The sequence below is a fragment of the Saccostrea echinata genome, unplaced genomic scaffold (genome assembly GCF_033153115.1).
Source record: "Saccostrea echinata isolate AGI-Se365-2 ecotype Australia unplaced genomic scaffold, CSIRO_AGI_Sech_v1 ptg000029l, whole genome shotgun sequence".
NCBI classification, from domain to species: domain Eukaryota; kingdom Metazoa; phylum Mollusca; class Bivalvia; order Ostreida; family Ostreidae; genus Saccostrea; species Saccostrea echinata.
In genome coordinates this window covers 33,666,516-33,683,783 of record NW_026889778.1, presented here as the reverse complement: position 1 = coordinate 33,683,783, position 17,268 = coordinate 33,666,516, and the positions used below count along the sequence as shown (strand labels likewise).

The following is a 17,268-nucleotide window of genomic DNA, read 5'->3' as shown; positions in this document are numbered from 1 at the left end:
GTAATTCGAATTAGCTTCGCTTAGCGTTCAAACGGTGCGAATGCGAAATATAATTTGATGCGCAGTAAATGAATTCGAATCAAACTGATTCGCATTAAAATTCTCCCTGTGAACGCGGTTCAAATTTAATTCGCAGTAACTTGAGTTTAATTCGAATTCAACTCTCCGTGTGAACAGAGCATTATTTAATGCATAAAATTACCCTGTCCATTTACCAATTTATTGACCAAGACCATATGTTTCATTTTAAACACCGATATAAAGGAGACACTTAGCGCTTTTATTTTCTATACTACAGTTTCCTCCGAGAGTTCAACGAATAAAAAGCAGGATTTGTGAAATTTCAATATGCTTGAAATTTGCGAAAATATGTTTTTGAGCACCTTCGGCAAAAAAATCAAAATATGAGCCCACCCCTCGTTTCAAAAAATAAAACGTGTTTTATAATGTTCAGAAAGAGTTCTTTCGTTATATAATTCCACATTTTGGATCAGAGGTTGGATTTTATGCAAAATATTGAAAAATAGCGTACATATTTGACCATTTTTGTATACATTTAATGATTTGGGAATAATTACGCCATTCATGACGTCACATTACATAGACTACGCAGCTCTGTTAAGGCTGCATAAAGGGGGCGGAGCCTAATTTATACGGGAAAAGTTTACTGTGACATCACACAAATATAGCAATTCCTCACAATAACAGAAAATGAAATAATTTGCGAATCTAAACTGCATAAGAGTAATGAACTACATCAAAACTTACCACTGCATTCATTTTTGTCGCTAGTTAAATCCCACACAGCAAGATATAAACAAGTCACTGATCGCAATGCACTTGTCGACATGACGTCATCATGGTAAAGTTTGACGCATTTTATGTGCAGTGAGAGGCGGATCAAGTAATTTTTTTCACAGTGAAAAATGCATTTTATTATTAAACAGAATATTATTTGCAAATCTTAGGTAGACCATTAATATAAATCTGAAACGTTTGTTTAGTGCCATTATATAAAAAAAATATCGAGAGAATGTATTGAATTAATTCTACCGTGTTTTTGTCTACAGGGTGTGCATGTTTCACGCCGAGGTGCCTCATTAAATCGCCTTTTCGCAAGGGCATACACTTAATAGATCTTGACCATTTTTTGAATACACATAACGGACTTATTCCTCAACTTGAAAAGTGCTGATGCTTTCCTGAAATCGATAGCATAATTTAATAAATGCATTAAATATTTGGTAAAGGTCACACATATTTCGACTTTAGTCAGATAACTTGAAATTTAAACTAATAAAATGCGAATTCTATTTAAAGCAGCAGCACTTTCCAAAAACTACAAGTTATGTAGAAACAAACCAATACTTTAATTTTTAATTTTAACTAGGGTATGCCCTTGCGATATTGAAATTTGTTTATGACCTACATACAGTACATATTACATGCATTTATCACGTGACTATCAAATAACGTAACCAAACCAAATTCAGTACAGAGCGGGGTATACAATGTTATTCCAAAGAATGTTAAAGTCATAAGATAATATAGTACCTTTACAAAAAAAAATTCAGTTTAAAAAGGTATGTATTTATGCACGTTTACATTCTGTTGATTTCTTTGAAGTACGCCTTAACAGTGCTGCGTAGTGAGAAAATTACGTCATTTTCAATAGATATGCAGTCACCAAGAGTCCAAGTGATAATCAAATAATGTATCATCAACAAAAAAGATACTTCATAACATACTGATGTACGCGGGACTTTGTTGTTCATTTCACGAATTAAACTCAATGCCCAAATGGAGTTTAAGAGGGATGTTTCAGTAATGAAATATGGAGATAACGAACAGTATTCAAGCTCAAAAGCAAGTATTGAAAGTGTGTTTTAGAAGTTTTGGTAATATGTTTACGGAAGTATAAGAGGGGCATTTATGTAGGTATTAGAGGAGCATGAAAGTGACTAATATATAGGATATTTATGTATTGGAGGAAATGCTTCCGTAAATATTGCAGAGACATTTCAAAACGTATTAATTAGACAAATGTTTAAGTAAATATTTGAGAAATGTTTAAGTACATATTTAAACGAACTTAAGCACGTAATAGATGGGCTAAAAGAAGTTTAAGAATGGTATATCAGTACGTATTTGAGGGGTGTTTTAGTAATCATTTGAGTAATGTTTCAGTAAGCATTAGAAGGATGCTTATGTACTAGTTTTTCATAGATTATGATAGAAAAGTTCAAGTTATTGCTAGAGGAATATTTCAGTAAGTATTAGAGGGGTATTTAAGAATGTTAAAGAGTGAAGTTTCAGTACATATTAGAGTGGTGTTTCAGGAGGTTATAAAGGGATGTTTCTTAATAGAGTTAACATTAAATTAGTTTTTGATGAATTTTCATTGATTATAGTAAGGATGTTTCAGTAGATTTTAAGGGATCACTAAGTAAAATATTAGTGTTTCAGTAGGTATTCAAAGTATAATTAAGAAGTATCAAAGAGGAGTTTCAAAAGGTATTAGAGAGTTGTTTCTTTAAGTATTAGATAAAAAAATGTGAGTCTACGAGAAATATTTCTTTTAGTATTGGAGTGATATTTCAGTAAATATTATCAGTAACATAAGTAAAAATCCCTATCACTTATATATACTCCATATGTTAAGATCCTCACAACCAATGCTGTTTAATTATTGAATGACAGAACAGCATTAAACATAAAACGACAAATTCTACCTCTGATCCATAATTGCAGTCATAACAGACGGTTCTTTTGTCTAGTAATTATTAGTTTTCATTATAAAGAGCTAAAACTTCACCTTCTAGTCATCATTTTGCACTTGGCAAAGATTAGTGATCTTTTTGCAAATTATTTTCTAAAACATTAAAAGAAAATCGCTGCAAAAACCTATTGAACTATTTAGTTACACTATTAATTCCGCTTCTATGCATGGTAAATATTTGATTTTCGATATGAAATAATATACTTTCATTGGAACTGGAATTCTAAAATCATGTAATGTGGAAGATAAAACACTTGCTGCATGGATTGAGTAATAAAGCAGGATACTTCCAGTTGAGTGTAAGAGGTTTCTCATTAGACTGAAATGATAGCAAACAAAAAACCTATTCTGTTTATTTTTAACTTGAGATTGGATCCTTTCTATAACATATCATACAGTAAAACACGTTTGTAATGAATTGGCCTTATAGCGAAGTGATTTTCATTCCCTGTGGCTTTAAAATATATTGTAAACTTAACGGATATTACAAATTACGTTAATAACGAAGCAAAATCGTCCTTCCCTGCCGGCACTTCGTTTTAGGCCAAAATAAAAAATACCTTTGTTTCCCCTAACGCGACCGCCCCAATTAAAACGAGCCGACTGAAAATTTTTTTCTTAAGATTATTCAAATATTTTTTTTATGTTTATCAACTTCTATAAAATGAAATGCCATCAAATCTGTTTTTTACCAGAATGACTGATTTTGTTCTGTGATTTTTCAAGCGTTTATTGGAAACAAAATAGCGCCTACAACATGTGGTCACGGAGGGTTAGTTCGTGTTTTAAAAGAAAGGCAACGTATCCAATGACTAATTGAAAGTGTTTGGGTTGTATTTACTAGCCTGTCTTAAAATTAAGGTACGTAGAGAGCATGCTTAGGCCCATAGGCCCTCCTTATGATACCCCTCATGAGCAGACAAGGGGTCCACCTTGTGAAAGCACCAATCAATTTCATTGCATTTTATTTAATTTGAGTTTTGATCTTATACACAGTTCATCAATATTCCAGTGTTTACTATATCGGACCATAGGAGTTGTAAATAAGTCTGCATATTTCATCCTAATGAATAGAATTCAAATGTCCTTTCTTCATGCCTTTTAATCATGGGTTAAACTTCGTAACATTGACATTGTGTATACTATGACATGTTATCATTTATATATACTGTTTGCCTCAATCAAATATTGTTAACATGCTTTTTCCAAATAGATTTGAAATTATGATACAAGTTTCCTGAGACGTCCGTGTATTTTTCTTTAATAAGTCCCCGGAAGATTGGTTGTTTCTTTGATTTGAATCCCTTTGATAATTGTTGGGACAACAACATTTATTTAAACATTTGTCTGGTGAAGGACTCCAAATTTAGGCCATGAGCAGTAAGGGTTTTTTTTCGTGCCAGTATCTACTCCGTAACTGGACCTAGTTTTTGCTATGCCATTCGGAGAATCGGTCTCAACGTCCCGCATTGGGATTTAAACCTGCAACTTAGAAATAGCTCCTGACTTCGAGACTCTAAAACGAAATGCTCTAGAAGCACTGCACAATTCGAAGCCCTTGAAAAAGTACAAAGTACAGAGCAATGGAAGCTGGTAGTAGGTATAAAAAATATACTCTGGTGTCCAGTCTTTGCGTACCCGAGAATCTTTTAAACAGATGTATTTGATTTCAACAAATTTACTCTGGTATGAGATATTTCGATTGAATAGCAGTTGTGAATTAATTTACCTTAAATGTTGAGTTTAAACTGCATTTGTATGGTATTCTAGCTGTTTACAAATCACTTTCTTTTGTACTTAACTTATTTATAAAGTTATCATTCTATTAGATTTTAAGAATATATTTTCAAAGCTGCTGTCAAAAAAAAATTATTTGCCTACCTACCTACCCATCTTGAGATTTTAAGATAGGGTTAGGGGAAACATAGATATTTTTAATGATGGCCTTACTGTATTGTCATGTTGATGAAATTGTGCATGCTGCTTTTGAATAGCTTGGAGTACTGATATATTTTTCGAAATTTCTAGAGAGAAAGACTAAGGAGAATGCCTTTGATAACTTAGACTTTCATTTTTTTTATAAAAAAAAAAAAAAAAAAAAAAAAGACAATATCATTCTGAACCATTCGAAATATCGTAAAATTATCAATGAAGCGTAATACAGTTTTTTTCTGAATTTGGAGAAAGAACAAACCCTTCATAAAACCTATCTGATGAAACGTTGTATGAATTGAGAAATCGCTTTTTTGAGATGCTAGAAATTGGCTGGGACAAAGTTGTAAGAGACGTGTGTATGTGACTTGGTACATCCAATTAAAGTTGCAAGCAGATTGAATGATTTAGCTTCGATTTTTTTTTTCGCTCAACTCAATATGATGAATATGTCAACATGAAATCTTAAATAGGGTTATTTCTTTTGAAATTAAAAAAAAAATAAAATAAAGCTTTGCAAGTGTTGCATAGAAATTTTATGACTAATGAACAGAAGTTATTGTTTTCGATGTAATCTAAATGTTGAGATTTAAATTCAAGTTCTATAGAAACAATGGGTGATTTAGAATTCACAAATAATGAAGCATACTGGATGAGTTTGCATCCATTATCTATAAGCAATGGTATCATTAAACAAAAATAATTACTGTAAATGAAACAAGATCCAATATTAATAAAACTTATGCAGGTTATGGATAGCAGTATTATGCACCTGATATAAAAAAAAAAAAAAACTCTCAAACGATTAGTTAGGATTATACAAATATAATATTACTTGAAGAAAGTGATCCACTAATGCAATATTATATCATCTATTATCACTACAAATGCGTCTAAGTTTTGTTTTTCTTTAGAAGAATCATATGAAGAGAAAACTCCGCTTAATCTACATAAAATGTTTTTCGTTAAGTATATAAGTTAGTCAAATATTATTAAAAACCTACCATTTTCACACAAACTTTCATAATTCTATGCTAATGTTTTTTTAACATTTCAAGAATTTTTTTTATTTCAAAAAAATATTGATTTAGAGTTGAAGGGCGTATGATCCATTTACTCACGTTTCAAGGGCAGACATTCTGACGCATTTAGAAATAAAAAAAAATCGAATAAATGAAATTCACCAAAAGAAGCGTTCTTGTGACATGGATATTGATTCAAGTCTTTAATCAACAGAACAATCGATGTGATGGATATAAATTCAAATTTGTGGGTCGGAAAACGTGGCGCTGAATGAATCGACGTAAAGAACAAACAGGATCCTTTTATGTTGAACAGACTGTTGTTACCTCTCTACAATAAAACATATCTTATTTTAGCTGTTTTTATTGATTATTATTTTGCCTCTCCATCTGAAAGTCATCTTTCTTAAGAAATCAAATATAACAGTGTTTCACACAATTACTTACTTTTTGTTATACAGATGGTTCCTATAAACATTTCTGAAGCCAATATACCAAAAGATAATATAAACTTTTCTGAGTACAAATAAGTCGAGGCAGTTGTGGACATGTGGCCATCACGAAGTTTTTTCACAAGAGTTTGGTATATGTTTGTGTTTCTTGGATTTATTTCCTTCTTTCATATCTACAGGATTTTTTCAGGTATGTCAAATCAAGCATAAGATTATTTCATTTAATTTTACATTTAATATCCAATATTTTTGACTAAGATTTAAAATATTTAGCTGTGTGCAAACTTTATGAAAATTAATAATCACTGATACTGTACATCAGTATTTGTTTAAATTGTGTATTTTTATAAGAGAAATAAAAGTGTTCATAATAAAATCAACAGATGAAATGAGTTTATCTTATTCTTTTATCATTTACTGTGTATTTGATACTCCAATAAGAAAATCTTAAAACTTCTGAGGGATAAACATAAAACATGGCTAAATTACTTTTTTCCATGAGTGGAATGTATTGTCAATTAAAACATGATTGTGTCGTAAACCTTTTGTTTGTGTTGTCCATTCTATAGCTTAATGTTGAGCTAACTCCTTGAACAATACTCTTTAATTTTTATGCAAATAACAAAAGGAACGCGGAGGTCAAAGTTAATCCAGAACACAATGTCTGCACAGCATCCACTCGATTTTACTCTTTTAAATCCATGAATAATGCATTTATTATTTCAATACTCAAAACTTAATTCTCACAAAACTTGAATTCAAATGACAAAATTTCACATTTGATTAAAATTTCGGAAAAATCATTCCCTCGAGGGGATAATCAAATAAAAAATGAAGAGAAATGAAGGAGAATTCATTTTCAGATAGAAGTACGTCTTATATTAAATCCTACAACCAGAAAACAGTTTGCACCATGAACACTACACTGCTGCAGTTAATATTTCGATAGAAAATATATAAAAATGAAACATTTCCAGATTTGATTTTAAAAACATTTTCAGGTCAAAGATTGGCTCATGGCTAATCCAACACTCAGAACAGAATTTGCTTCTCACCATTACACTGCTGCAGTTAATATATCCTCAAAAATAGAATTCAAATAAAACATTTCCAGGTTTGATTCGAATTTGATCATCTGTATCTGTCGTCAAAGTTCATTTTTGGGTCAAAATTTGGCTACTATTTCTTTTACTCTCACTTTTCTGTTTCCAGATCCAAATATCACTAATTTTGTGCATATTTTGGTTTATTAGATTTTGATTCTGTCATATACTCTCTCCATCACAGGAAAACATGTATGCCTTTACAACGCAAACTGTAAACTGATTTTGAAGCATCGCATACTTGTATAAATACTAGTATCCCACCACATTCACCTGTAACTGTCCATTCTTAAGACAAAGATTTTTTGTTATTTGCATCTGAAAAAGAACGACTATTCAACAAATTGCTCTGCATCCCTAGCTTACCTGTGACAGTCCATTCCGTAAACAATGAACTTGTCATTGTGTGTGTGCTACCTGTCATTTTGTACATTTTTTATTTAATTTTCAGAACAATGGAGATCATGTTTTAAGTAGGAGAAAGGCCGAAAACTGTCCATTCTGTGAGAGAGAGAACTAATCTCGGGCCTACGGCCCTCGAATAGTTCTTTCTCTCACAGAATGGACAGTTTTCGGCCTTTCTCCTATACATAATGGACAAGCGTTTCATATATCATTGTATCGTTTGTAAGAATTGTGAATATTTCAATTATGAAAATAAGGATTCAGTAATTCTATATGACAAATCACAGGGAATAATGTATCCGAAAGTTTCTCTCTACAAAGTAATTTACCTTTCCGCCTTCTTGACAGCAAACTTCTCCAACTATTGAAGGAAATGGATTTGATATGTAACGAATTAATAAAGGATATACAAACTTTATACCCAATAAAATGGTCAACAACAAACTTTAAATAAACTACGTAAATTTCAAGGAAGTGGCTATTTATATACATTGTAATAATAAATCATTTGCACCGCGCTATTTATAATATAAGTAACTCTAAGCAATTTTACAATAGGAATATCATAATATAAAGGTACATAGAAATTCAAATTGTGTATAAAATTGAAAAATGAAAAAATAAAATACATAGCCAGCAATGCAGGATTAAGATAGTAAAAAAGTTCAGGAAATATAAAATATTACCAAAATTTAGTGGGAGGAGAGAAAGAAAATTTAAATCTATTAAAGTTAAAAAGCAAACTTTGATAAAATTTATTGTCTATGGACTTTTTTCTCACAAATCTGAGGAAAAGATGTGCTTTTGAACAATCTTCAAAAAAAAAATATGAAGTTTTTTTCCTGCGAAATACATATGCTTCAGTGACAGTGATTGATATGGAGGATGGATGAAGTCATATTGTGTGACTGACACATTAACAAAGATTGAGAAAATTAAAATATTAAAATAACTGCAAATAATTTCTAGTTTCTTCATTTATGTAAGGAGTGAATTTAATTGCATTGTGTAGAAATTCAAACTAAAAATTATTATTATTATTATTACTGAATTAAACATATGTCATATTATGAAAAGGGTTTATTTCAAATAATTATGTAACTTTTCTATTGGAAAAACATAACAGATTGTCATTGAATTACTCAAAAAAAATGTTATATTCTAAAAAGGGGTTAAATTTCAAATGATAATGGAACGTTAACTAAATCTTGATCATATATAACCTGCCTGCCATAACAATTTTCAATTATGATTCAATTTTGACTAGTAAAAAAACCAAGTTAGGGAATAAAAGATTGAAATTTCTTCAGTAGTTCAATGCATTGCAAATACAGTTTTCAAAGATAATGAAAAATATAAAGACAAAATGAATTTCTCTGAATCCTGTTATTTATACGACAATTCACGATGTACTTATAATGTCAGACAGTAAGTATTATTTGTGAATATGTGTGAGGCTTAAGGAAGAATCAAAAAGATTATTCAGTTTTTGTGTGAATTATTATTTCTGAAATAAATTCAAATAAATTCAAGTGAAAAGTACCTAGTAAAATATCTATTTATCAAACACTCTTAGACCACCTATAGTAATATATTACTATTTACCTATTCTGAAATTCTTATTAGATTAAGTATTTAAATAAACAAATCATGATGCTTATGCTATACCATATATAGAATAGAATATTTTATATTTCTATCACTGATGCACTTCAAATATGGCAAGACTCTGAATCCTAAATTATATAAATTCAAGAGTGATCCATAGTGTATGATTAATTTACTGAAATACATGAACCATAAACCATTTCCATTAATACAACATTCTTTAAATGATATTGATAATAAGAAATGCACATATGATTGATTGATTGATTGAATATTGTTATACATCCCATTCGAGAATTTTTCACTCATATAGAGACGTCACCATATACCTGTGAAGGGCTTCAAATTTTGACCTTTACTCGGCACTCAGGGCCATTGAGCAGTGAGGGATCTTTATCGTGCCAACGTCTGCCGTGACACGGGGCCTCGGTTTTTAAGGTCTCATCCGATGGACCCGCAACTTTCACTTCAAAGTGCCGAGCGCATGGCGAAGGAACAGTTGCTACCCATTTTTTATCGACTTAGGTCAGTCGCGGCCGAGATTCGAACTCACGACTTCCCGATCACGGAGCGAGCGCTCTACCGACTGAGCTACCGTGAACGGTGAAATGCACATATGTAAGTGACAGATACGAGGTCACGTCAGTAGGCGACATGTTTGAGATACTCACAAAGATAAACACATATAAAAAAAAAACTGTAAGCTGATAATCTCTTAAAAGCTTGTTTCCTAAAGATTCTCTGTAAAACAACAACAACAAAAACCCAGGTTACATGCACTAGAAGAAAAATACATGTATATAAAATATATGTGTGTGTCATTTCCCTAACATATAAAAAAAAACTATCAAATTTATATTTTAGACAAAAAATATTTGACCTGTCAACAAAAAAACCAAATAATTTTTTTTCACTTTGTGAGTTACATGCATTCGAATATAATACACAAATATTGTAAATTTATTATTTTGAGAGGTCGGGTTGCTTTCTATATTCTAAAAGCATATGTTTAAATGTTACCGTTATTTTCACTGCAATTGGTTCTTGCACATTCACGACAAATGAACATATTCTATTTAAAAAGTTCGTGAATGTAAAAACGTGATGTCACGTCATATGCAATACAAAAGAGCACTTCTAACTTAACGGAAATGGGAAGTTTAAACATTAAATTTCGCACATAAGGACTTTGAGTAAATATACAGACTACGTGTTCTATATAATCAACCCTTTCATAATTTCAAAACGCCAAACATTCCATCACCTTTGATATAGGAATAGTTACTCCCTCTTCTGTCATCAAATGTCAATTGATGGCCTTGTGCAGAATTTAGTCTATTGATATCAAAGATCTTTTTCGTAACAACTTTGGAAGAACGTTGATACCGGATATATCAAGACCACGTTTCATTTCCAAATTAGAGCTGAATTATTGATTATTGAAAATTGTAATCATTTGAATTTTTTTCATTTAAGAGCACTTCCTTACAAAAAGTAGCCTATTTGTTTTTACACTTATAAGTTTTGGCTATGTAAAACAAAGTTTGATATTGGTTTTAAGTTGTTAGAATCATCACAACGATTAGCAAACAAAAAATCAGAAAATAATTTCATGTTTAAACTTCGAAATGTCCAACATTTACCAAATATTACCAAATATTACAAATTAGCAACAGGAAATATATGTTAATTGAACACTATTTATATTAAGATATTACTAATCACCTACTTTGAAATAACTATTAAGTATTTTTAAGCATCGAAACAAGCACGTTGTGATGCCTACGCTATACTTTCTCTATAAGACAAAAAATGTATTACTATTATTAATACACTTCAAATACTTAATCAAAAATAATCAATAAATTAGTTTTGAATACCTATATTTCACCTTATTAATTAAAGATATTAAGATTAAGATAATATTAAAGATACTAAGATTATTAAAGATATTTTAATCATATTAATCATTTTATTTGCACAAAATGACCATCGTTCTGTGCATCTACAAATCACGCCTATTAACCTTAAGAAGTTTTCAACTCAATCGGATAAGTAGTTTCAGAGAACAATTGATGACAATACAGAGAAAAGTTTTTAACTTCGTTTGAGGAAAATAATAAGTAGTGCACATATGTTACTGGTAGTTATTATATCTTATCAATAAATCTCTGCAACACGTTTGACTGTTCACAAAATACACATACTCGTATATAAAAACGGTTCGTTTATAATGTTTGTGTTGAAAATCTTTCACCTGAAGATTCTTTTTGTTATAGAATTGGTTATAAATCTAAGTAGATAAAATATTTAAATATTATAATATGCATTATCTGCTGACATATGATAAAATTTTCTAAGATTTATGTTTTATATATAAAGAATCTAATTAGTTGTGGTAAAAGTAGATATACTATTTTGGTCAAGGAAAAAAGATTTTCGAACAATATTGTAAATTTTAAATATCTTGAGAGGTCAGGTTGGTTTCTATATACTAAAAGTGTGCTTTCGCGAAAAATATGTTACTTTATTTGCATACTTATTCATGTCAATGTCGTACATTTGCGTTTTTAAAAAGAATTCTCTATTTTAAAAAAGGCCAAGGTTCTCCTTATATGCATTATAAAAGTTTGTGAATAAAAAAAAGGAAGGCAAGGTCATGCGGTATAAAAGATCTTGTCTATTTTGATGAAACACAAATATTGTACATTTCAACATCTTGAGTGGTCGGGTTGCTTCTTATATACTATAAGCGTGATTTTTTGTAAAATGCTATTATCATAGCATGTGGTCTTGTAGAGTCACGACAATGTCATGAAATATAAGTTTTCGAAAGATTATCTAAAAATAACGGAAGGATATCCCCCTATGCTATAACAAGAGTCTGTGAATGAAAAATCGTGTTGCCATGTCACGTAAAATGTCATTATCAAAAAAAAGATCTGTCCTTGTTGACGGAAAGGGGGACTTTAAAGATTAATTTCCAGATGAACGCGTACGATACAATCAACCCTTCAATAACTTTAAACGTCCAAGCGATTAAACGTCCAAGCGATCTAGATCACAGTTAATTACTCCCCTTTCTGCCTTCAACTCTCATTTTGTGAGCCAGTAAAAATGAATATATTCATGTCCTCGTCCTGTCTGTAACTACAATGATACCTTATGTATTAAGACCTCGTGTTTTTTTTTTTAAAACACTCAATTCGTTTGTAAGTGATGAGGTATTCTAGTGGAATTGGAAATGGTTTGAAACATGAAAAACAGAGGTTACAAAAGGTACACTTTTTATTGTAAACAAAGTTTGACATTGCATGTGTTTAATATGCTAGTACCATTATAACATATACAGTAAATAAACTACACATCTTTCTTTCATATAACATAAGGAAAAAATCGAAAATCATATCAGAGGGGATCAGGGAGGTCTTCACTCCAGTGAAACTCTTCAGATATCTCGCAGATTCAACAATCACCTCTAGGTGATTAACGAGTATGTGAGACAACATAGGAGTTCCGACCCATTTTTTTCGAGAACAGTCTTTTGCTGTTTATTTAGTATGGAATTTTTCATCCAAAGGCCGGTTGAAAACGAGAATAGCCTAAAAACCCCATCCGACTCCGAAAATAGTTTAAGAAGTATAGGCTGATCTTATTTGTTTGTTTTGTCTTGTTCTGTTTGTTTCTTTGGGTTGTTTTTTTTTTTTTTTTTTTTTTTTTTTTTTTTTTGTTTCTTTCTTTTGCTTTGTTTTTTCTTTTTAGGTGAGATATTCAAAGCTTTTAATTCAATTATTTTTCTTTTCTCAATATTTAGATGTCCCTCCCCCTTTTGAAAGCCGAATGTATTCTCTGTGTGTCTTATATTCAATAAACAGAATGAAATTTGGATTTACCCAAAATAATTCTTGATAGATTTTAAATATTCTATCTTGTAGAGTTAACCTTGCAATCTTTTGGATTGTTTTCAGATACACATATGAATACTTTCTTGACTTGAATCAATTTCTCTACGATGTAGACGAAACAATTTTCCTATCAATTTCTATCACATCTTTTGTCTTTAATCAGGATAATAAGCCTTCTAAAGCGTATTCTGAGTTTAAACCTAAAAATTTAGAAAAGCTTTGTATTATTATCAAAAATAAAGCATACAGTATGAAGTTTAAGCCAATTCCCTACCACCCCAAGCCCCCATTTTGTGCAGTGTTTTGTTATTGGCCTTCTCTAAGTCTTTTTATATAGCAAGTTATCCAACTCTTTTCAAATTTATTGAATATAAATGATTTAAAAGGGCGTTGGACACCACCATCAATTATAAATTCATATTTTTATTTTACGTTTCTTATCCAGACTTTTCATGCGCATTCATATCTAATTTTAGAAAAAGATCTAGTCACCATAATCAAGAGCTTACGAATTGGACCTGTGTACTGTTCGTCAGAAACAAAGCCTGTACATCTATCAGGTATTTTGTTAACATAAATACAAAGGAAACAAATTAAAATCCGTTAAAGGAGAAAAAAGAATTGGTGTATTTCAGTGACTACATTCTGCTAAAGCTAAATTGGTAAAACAGGATTATAACGATTATTAAGATTATAACAAAGAGTTTTTACCAGAAGAATCCATGTATCTTGTTCTTTTTCTTGTGCTCTAAGAATCTTTTGATATATTTATACTTGTATATCGATACTTTCAAATTCATCCACCTTTGATCAGAAATATTTTTGAAAAACCCTACCACAGAAAAGGTTTAACAATTTTTTTCATCCTTAAAATACATAAAATACTTTATGTAAATATGGCACATGCTCCTAAAACATTTGCAGTTTTGGTTTCAGAAGAAAGAAATTTGTTCACATTACATTTAACACAAATACTATAAACTGGCGACTACAAGAATGTGTCTTTGATTTTTTTCCTGCTTTTTATCTATACATGATGTCCTACATCATGGTTTCTTATTGTCATACATTCTTTCTCGAGGAAATATATAGCGTTGCATAGTGTCTCATCACACATTCTGCCCAGTGATATTATAATTTGAGTATCTTTGTATGCAGACAGTAACAATATCAACACGCCAATGCGGCTGATAGTGGCTTACATGAGGAGCGGATCTACTCTAACTGCTGATCTCGTCCGTCATATTGATGGCGACTTCTACATGTTTGAACCATTACATGGCATAACACAAGCTGTGAATGGAAAATCTGCAATACAGTTTCTAAATGGAACAAAACGGTGACTAGTTGTTTGTAGTAATTAGGATATTAGAATCAAGATAGCATTCTCTCTCTCTCTCTCTCTCTCTCTCTCTCTCTCTCTCTCTCTCTCTCTCTCTCTGTGGGTGTGTGTGTGTGTGTGTGAGGGTGTGTGTGTGTGTGTGTGTGTGTGTACAGCAAGTTCCATCTATTTGTTGGAACAGTATCGCCTGTAATCATTTGAAGTCTTTCGATAATGGACATTATAATTATAAGTGTCTCAACGTAGATGACGAATAAACGACCATCTCAAAAGAGTTTTTTAGCATTATCTCTCACGCGATTTATAATTCATCAGAATACAACTACTCGACGAAAACTCAGTTCAATATCAACGGACAAAGAGCAGGAACTCTATAAAACTGTTATTTCTTGAATGTCTCTGCTAAAAAAATGGATGAAATAGCGGCGGTTATTTAGTGTCCAACACTAAGTTGCAGGACATCGCCGATATTTTATCAGTGTTGTAGTTTTAAGATAATGTGAACATTTAAGCGTTTAATTTTAGATTACTGTTTTATTAATTTCCAGAACGATTTCCAGGGAGGAACTTGAAACCGTCTATGCAGAATTACTTTACAACTGGTTTACATGCAACTTTGGTCACATTGACATGACGGCTTTAACTAATCGTTTCATCGCAGAACATACCCCAGAACTAGGAAATTATTACAGATGCATCAATCCAAGTAACACCACATTAAGTAAAATTGAAATTGTGCGAACTTGTATATGGATGTTACGCGACAGATGTGTTGGATCTGGGACACGCACCATAAAAACAATAAGACTGTCCGTATTCATGGCGGGAAAACTTTTGGAATGGCTTCCAAAACTGAAAATTATTCACCTTATACGAGACCCACGAGGTACATTGCAATCGCAGTTTACACAGCTTGTTAATGAAGGTAATCTATCGGTGTCTGCTAAGGAATTGTGTAGTCGTATTTCGCTAGACTTGTCAGCGTTTGAGGTGGCACAATACTGTCATAAAGACAGAATAATGAGTGTTATCTATGAAAACTTGTGCCAAAACCCATTAATCATTGTGCAAAAAATATATAATTTCTTGGAGATCAAATATACAAAAAGTGTAAAGGACTACGTCACGCAGATTATGAAGGGTCCCGTTCGATTGTGTGACTACTGTACTAACAGGGGAAATTCAGTGATAAATGCATACCGGTGGATATCAACAATACCTCGTAATGTTATACAAACTATTGACGATCATTGTTCATTCCTTTATTCCAAATTAGGATATCTAAATTTAGATTACGAGAATCTGGCTAATACAACGAAATCGTGGCAACCTGTTGGATATAAATATTGAATACATGATGAATGTCATGATGGAATTTGTAATAAAAGAAAAGTGATACGTTTTAGTATCACTAATAAATAAATCTGTCTTTATTTGTTAAGCCAACTGAATAAAAATTACCAATTGCTGCATTTTTTAAGATTAAAAGTTATTACATTTTCAACCGTGTATACTTGAAATTTATCCATTGAATAAAATTGCTATTTTCAGAGTTTATTCGTCCTGTTAAATTAACAAATGCTTTATTTCCAAAGTGAAAACAACAGCAGTTCATCACAGATATAATTGCTAAAAGAAGACAGAATGATAAACTGGGATGGCCAATACACAATTTAAAAAAAAAACTTCAAAATGCAGAATTCCTAAATTTGATTCATTTGCCTAATATCTACACCTTGAATTCTTTCCTCAAATTACAAAATAATTGAAATTGTGGGTTAAAAGGAGTAATGAACAAGATAATGAAGTATGAAAATAGGTATTTACTTTCACCATGCGTACAAATGTAGAAACGAGAAAAATGGAAACGGTGATAATCATGAACTCAGAGTCTTCTACACTATAGGACCATAGGTACAGGTACGTGAAAGACATTTTTCGAGCAATACTCTTTTTGAGATTTTTTAAGAAGTCTATTTTAGATAAGTACTCATAAAGAATAACTCAAAATCGCAAAGAACATTAGGGGTCATCTTACTGAGCAAAGGTACAGTTAACTTCACCTTTTTTGTATTTAAACTGTAACTTTTAGATTAATCACTTTAACTTTAATTATATTTTACCAAACATAATCCTGGCAATAAATATAATCTTATTTTATGTTAAATATATTAAACAATATTTCTTATTGAAAAAGAAATCCTGCAAATTAATGCAAGTAAATTCTTGCATGACTTTTTTGCACTAAAAATATTTGTGTAATTTCAATATAAATAGGCAATAAAATATTTTCTTGTATCAAGATTTTCACGATCGGTTGAAAGTTTCGTGTAATTCAAAATATTAAAAGAAGAGGTCAGTGATGTAAGTTTTAAGATATGGGCGCTTTTTAGGCGAAAGATGTAAATCAAAGTCTCTTGAGTTTTAACTTCCAGGTTTAAAATGTGTAAAATTTATTTTTAAAATATTAATTGAAACCTATATTTAATATTCCTAGCATATATTAGCAGAAAATATTCTCCGAGTATGAATATCTAGAGCTAATAATAAAGTTATTATAGATATTGTTAAACTAAAGTATGCAAACAGAAAATTGCCCAATAGAAGTGCATTGGATTGGAACATAAGGCGCTCAGATGAGAACCATCTTTCTAGGGCAACAGATTTTTCAAATTGTGTTCAAATTCAAGCAACATATGACTTCAGAGACAAAATAAAGT

The 17,268-nt window shown here is 31.0% G+C and overlaps 1 protein-coding gene across 1 annotated transcript in view; it reads left to right on the top strand.

Moving 5' to 3' along the window:
• Positions 1-15,898, top strand: part of LOC133194250 (carbohydrate sulfotransferase 1-like) — a 41,231-nt gene extending 25,333 nt beyond the window's left edge. Inside the window, exons 2-4 of the mRNA XM_061330245.1 lie at positions 13,683-13,766; positions 14,365-14,545; positions 15,097-15,898. Coding sequence (XP_061186229.1) covers positions 13,683-13,766; positions 14,365-14,545; positions 15,097-15,898 — 1,067 coding nt within the window. The remainder of the gene's footprint in view (positions 1-13,682; positions 13,767-14,364; positions 14,546-15,096) is intronic.
• The last annotated feature ends 1,370 nt before the right edge of the window (positions 15,899-17,268 follow it).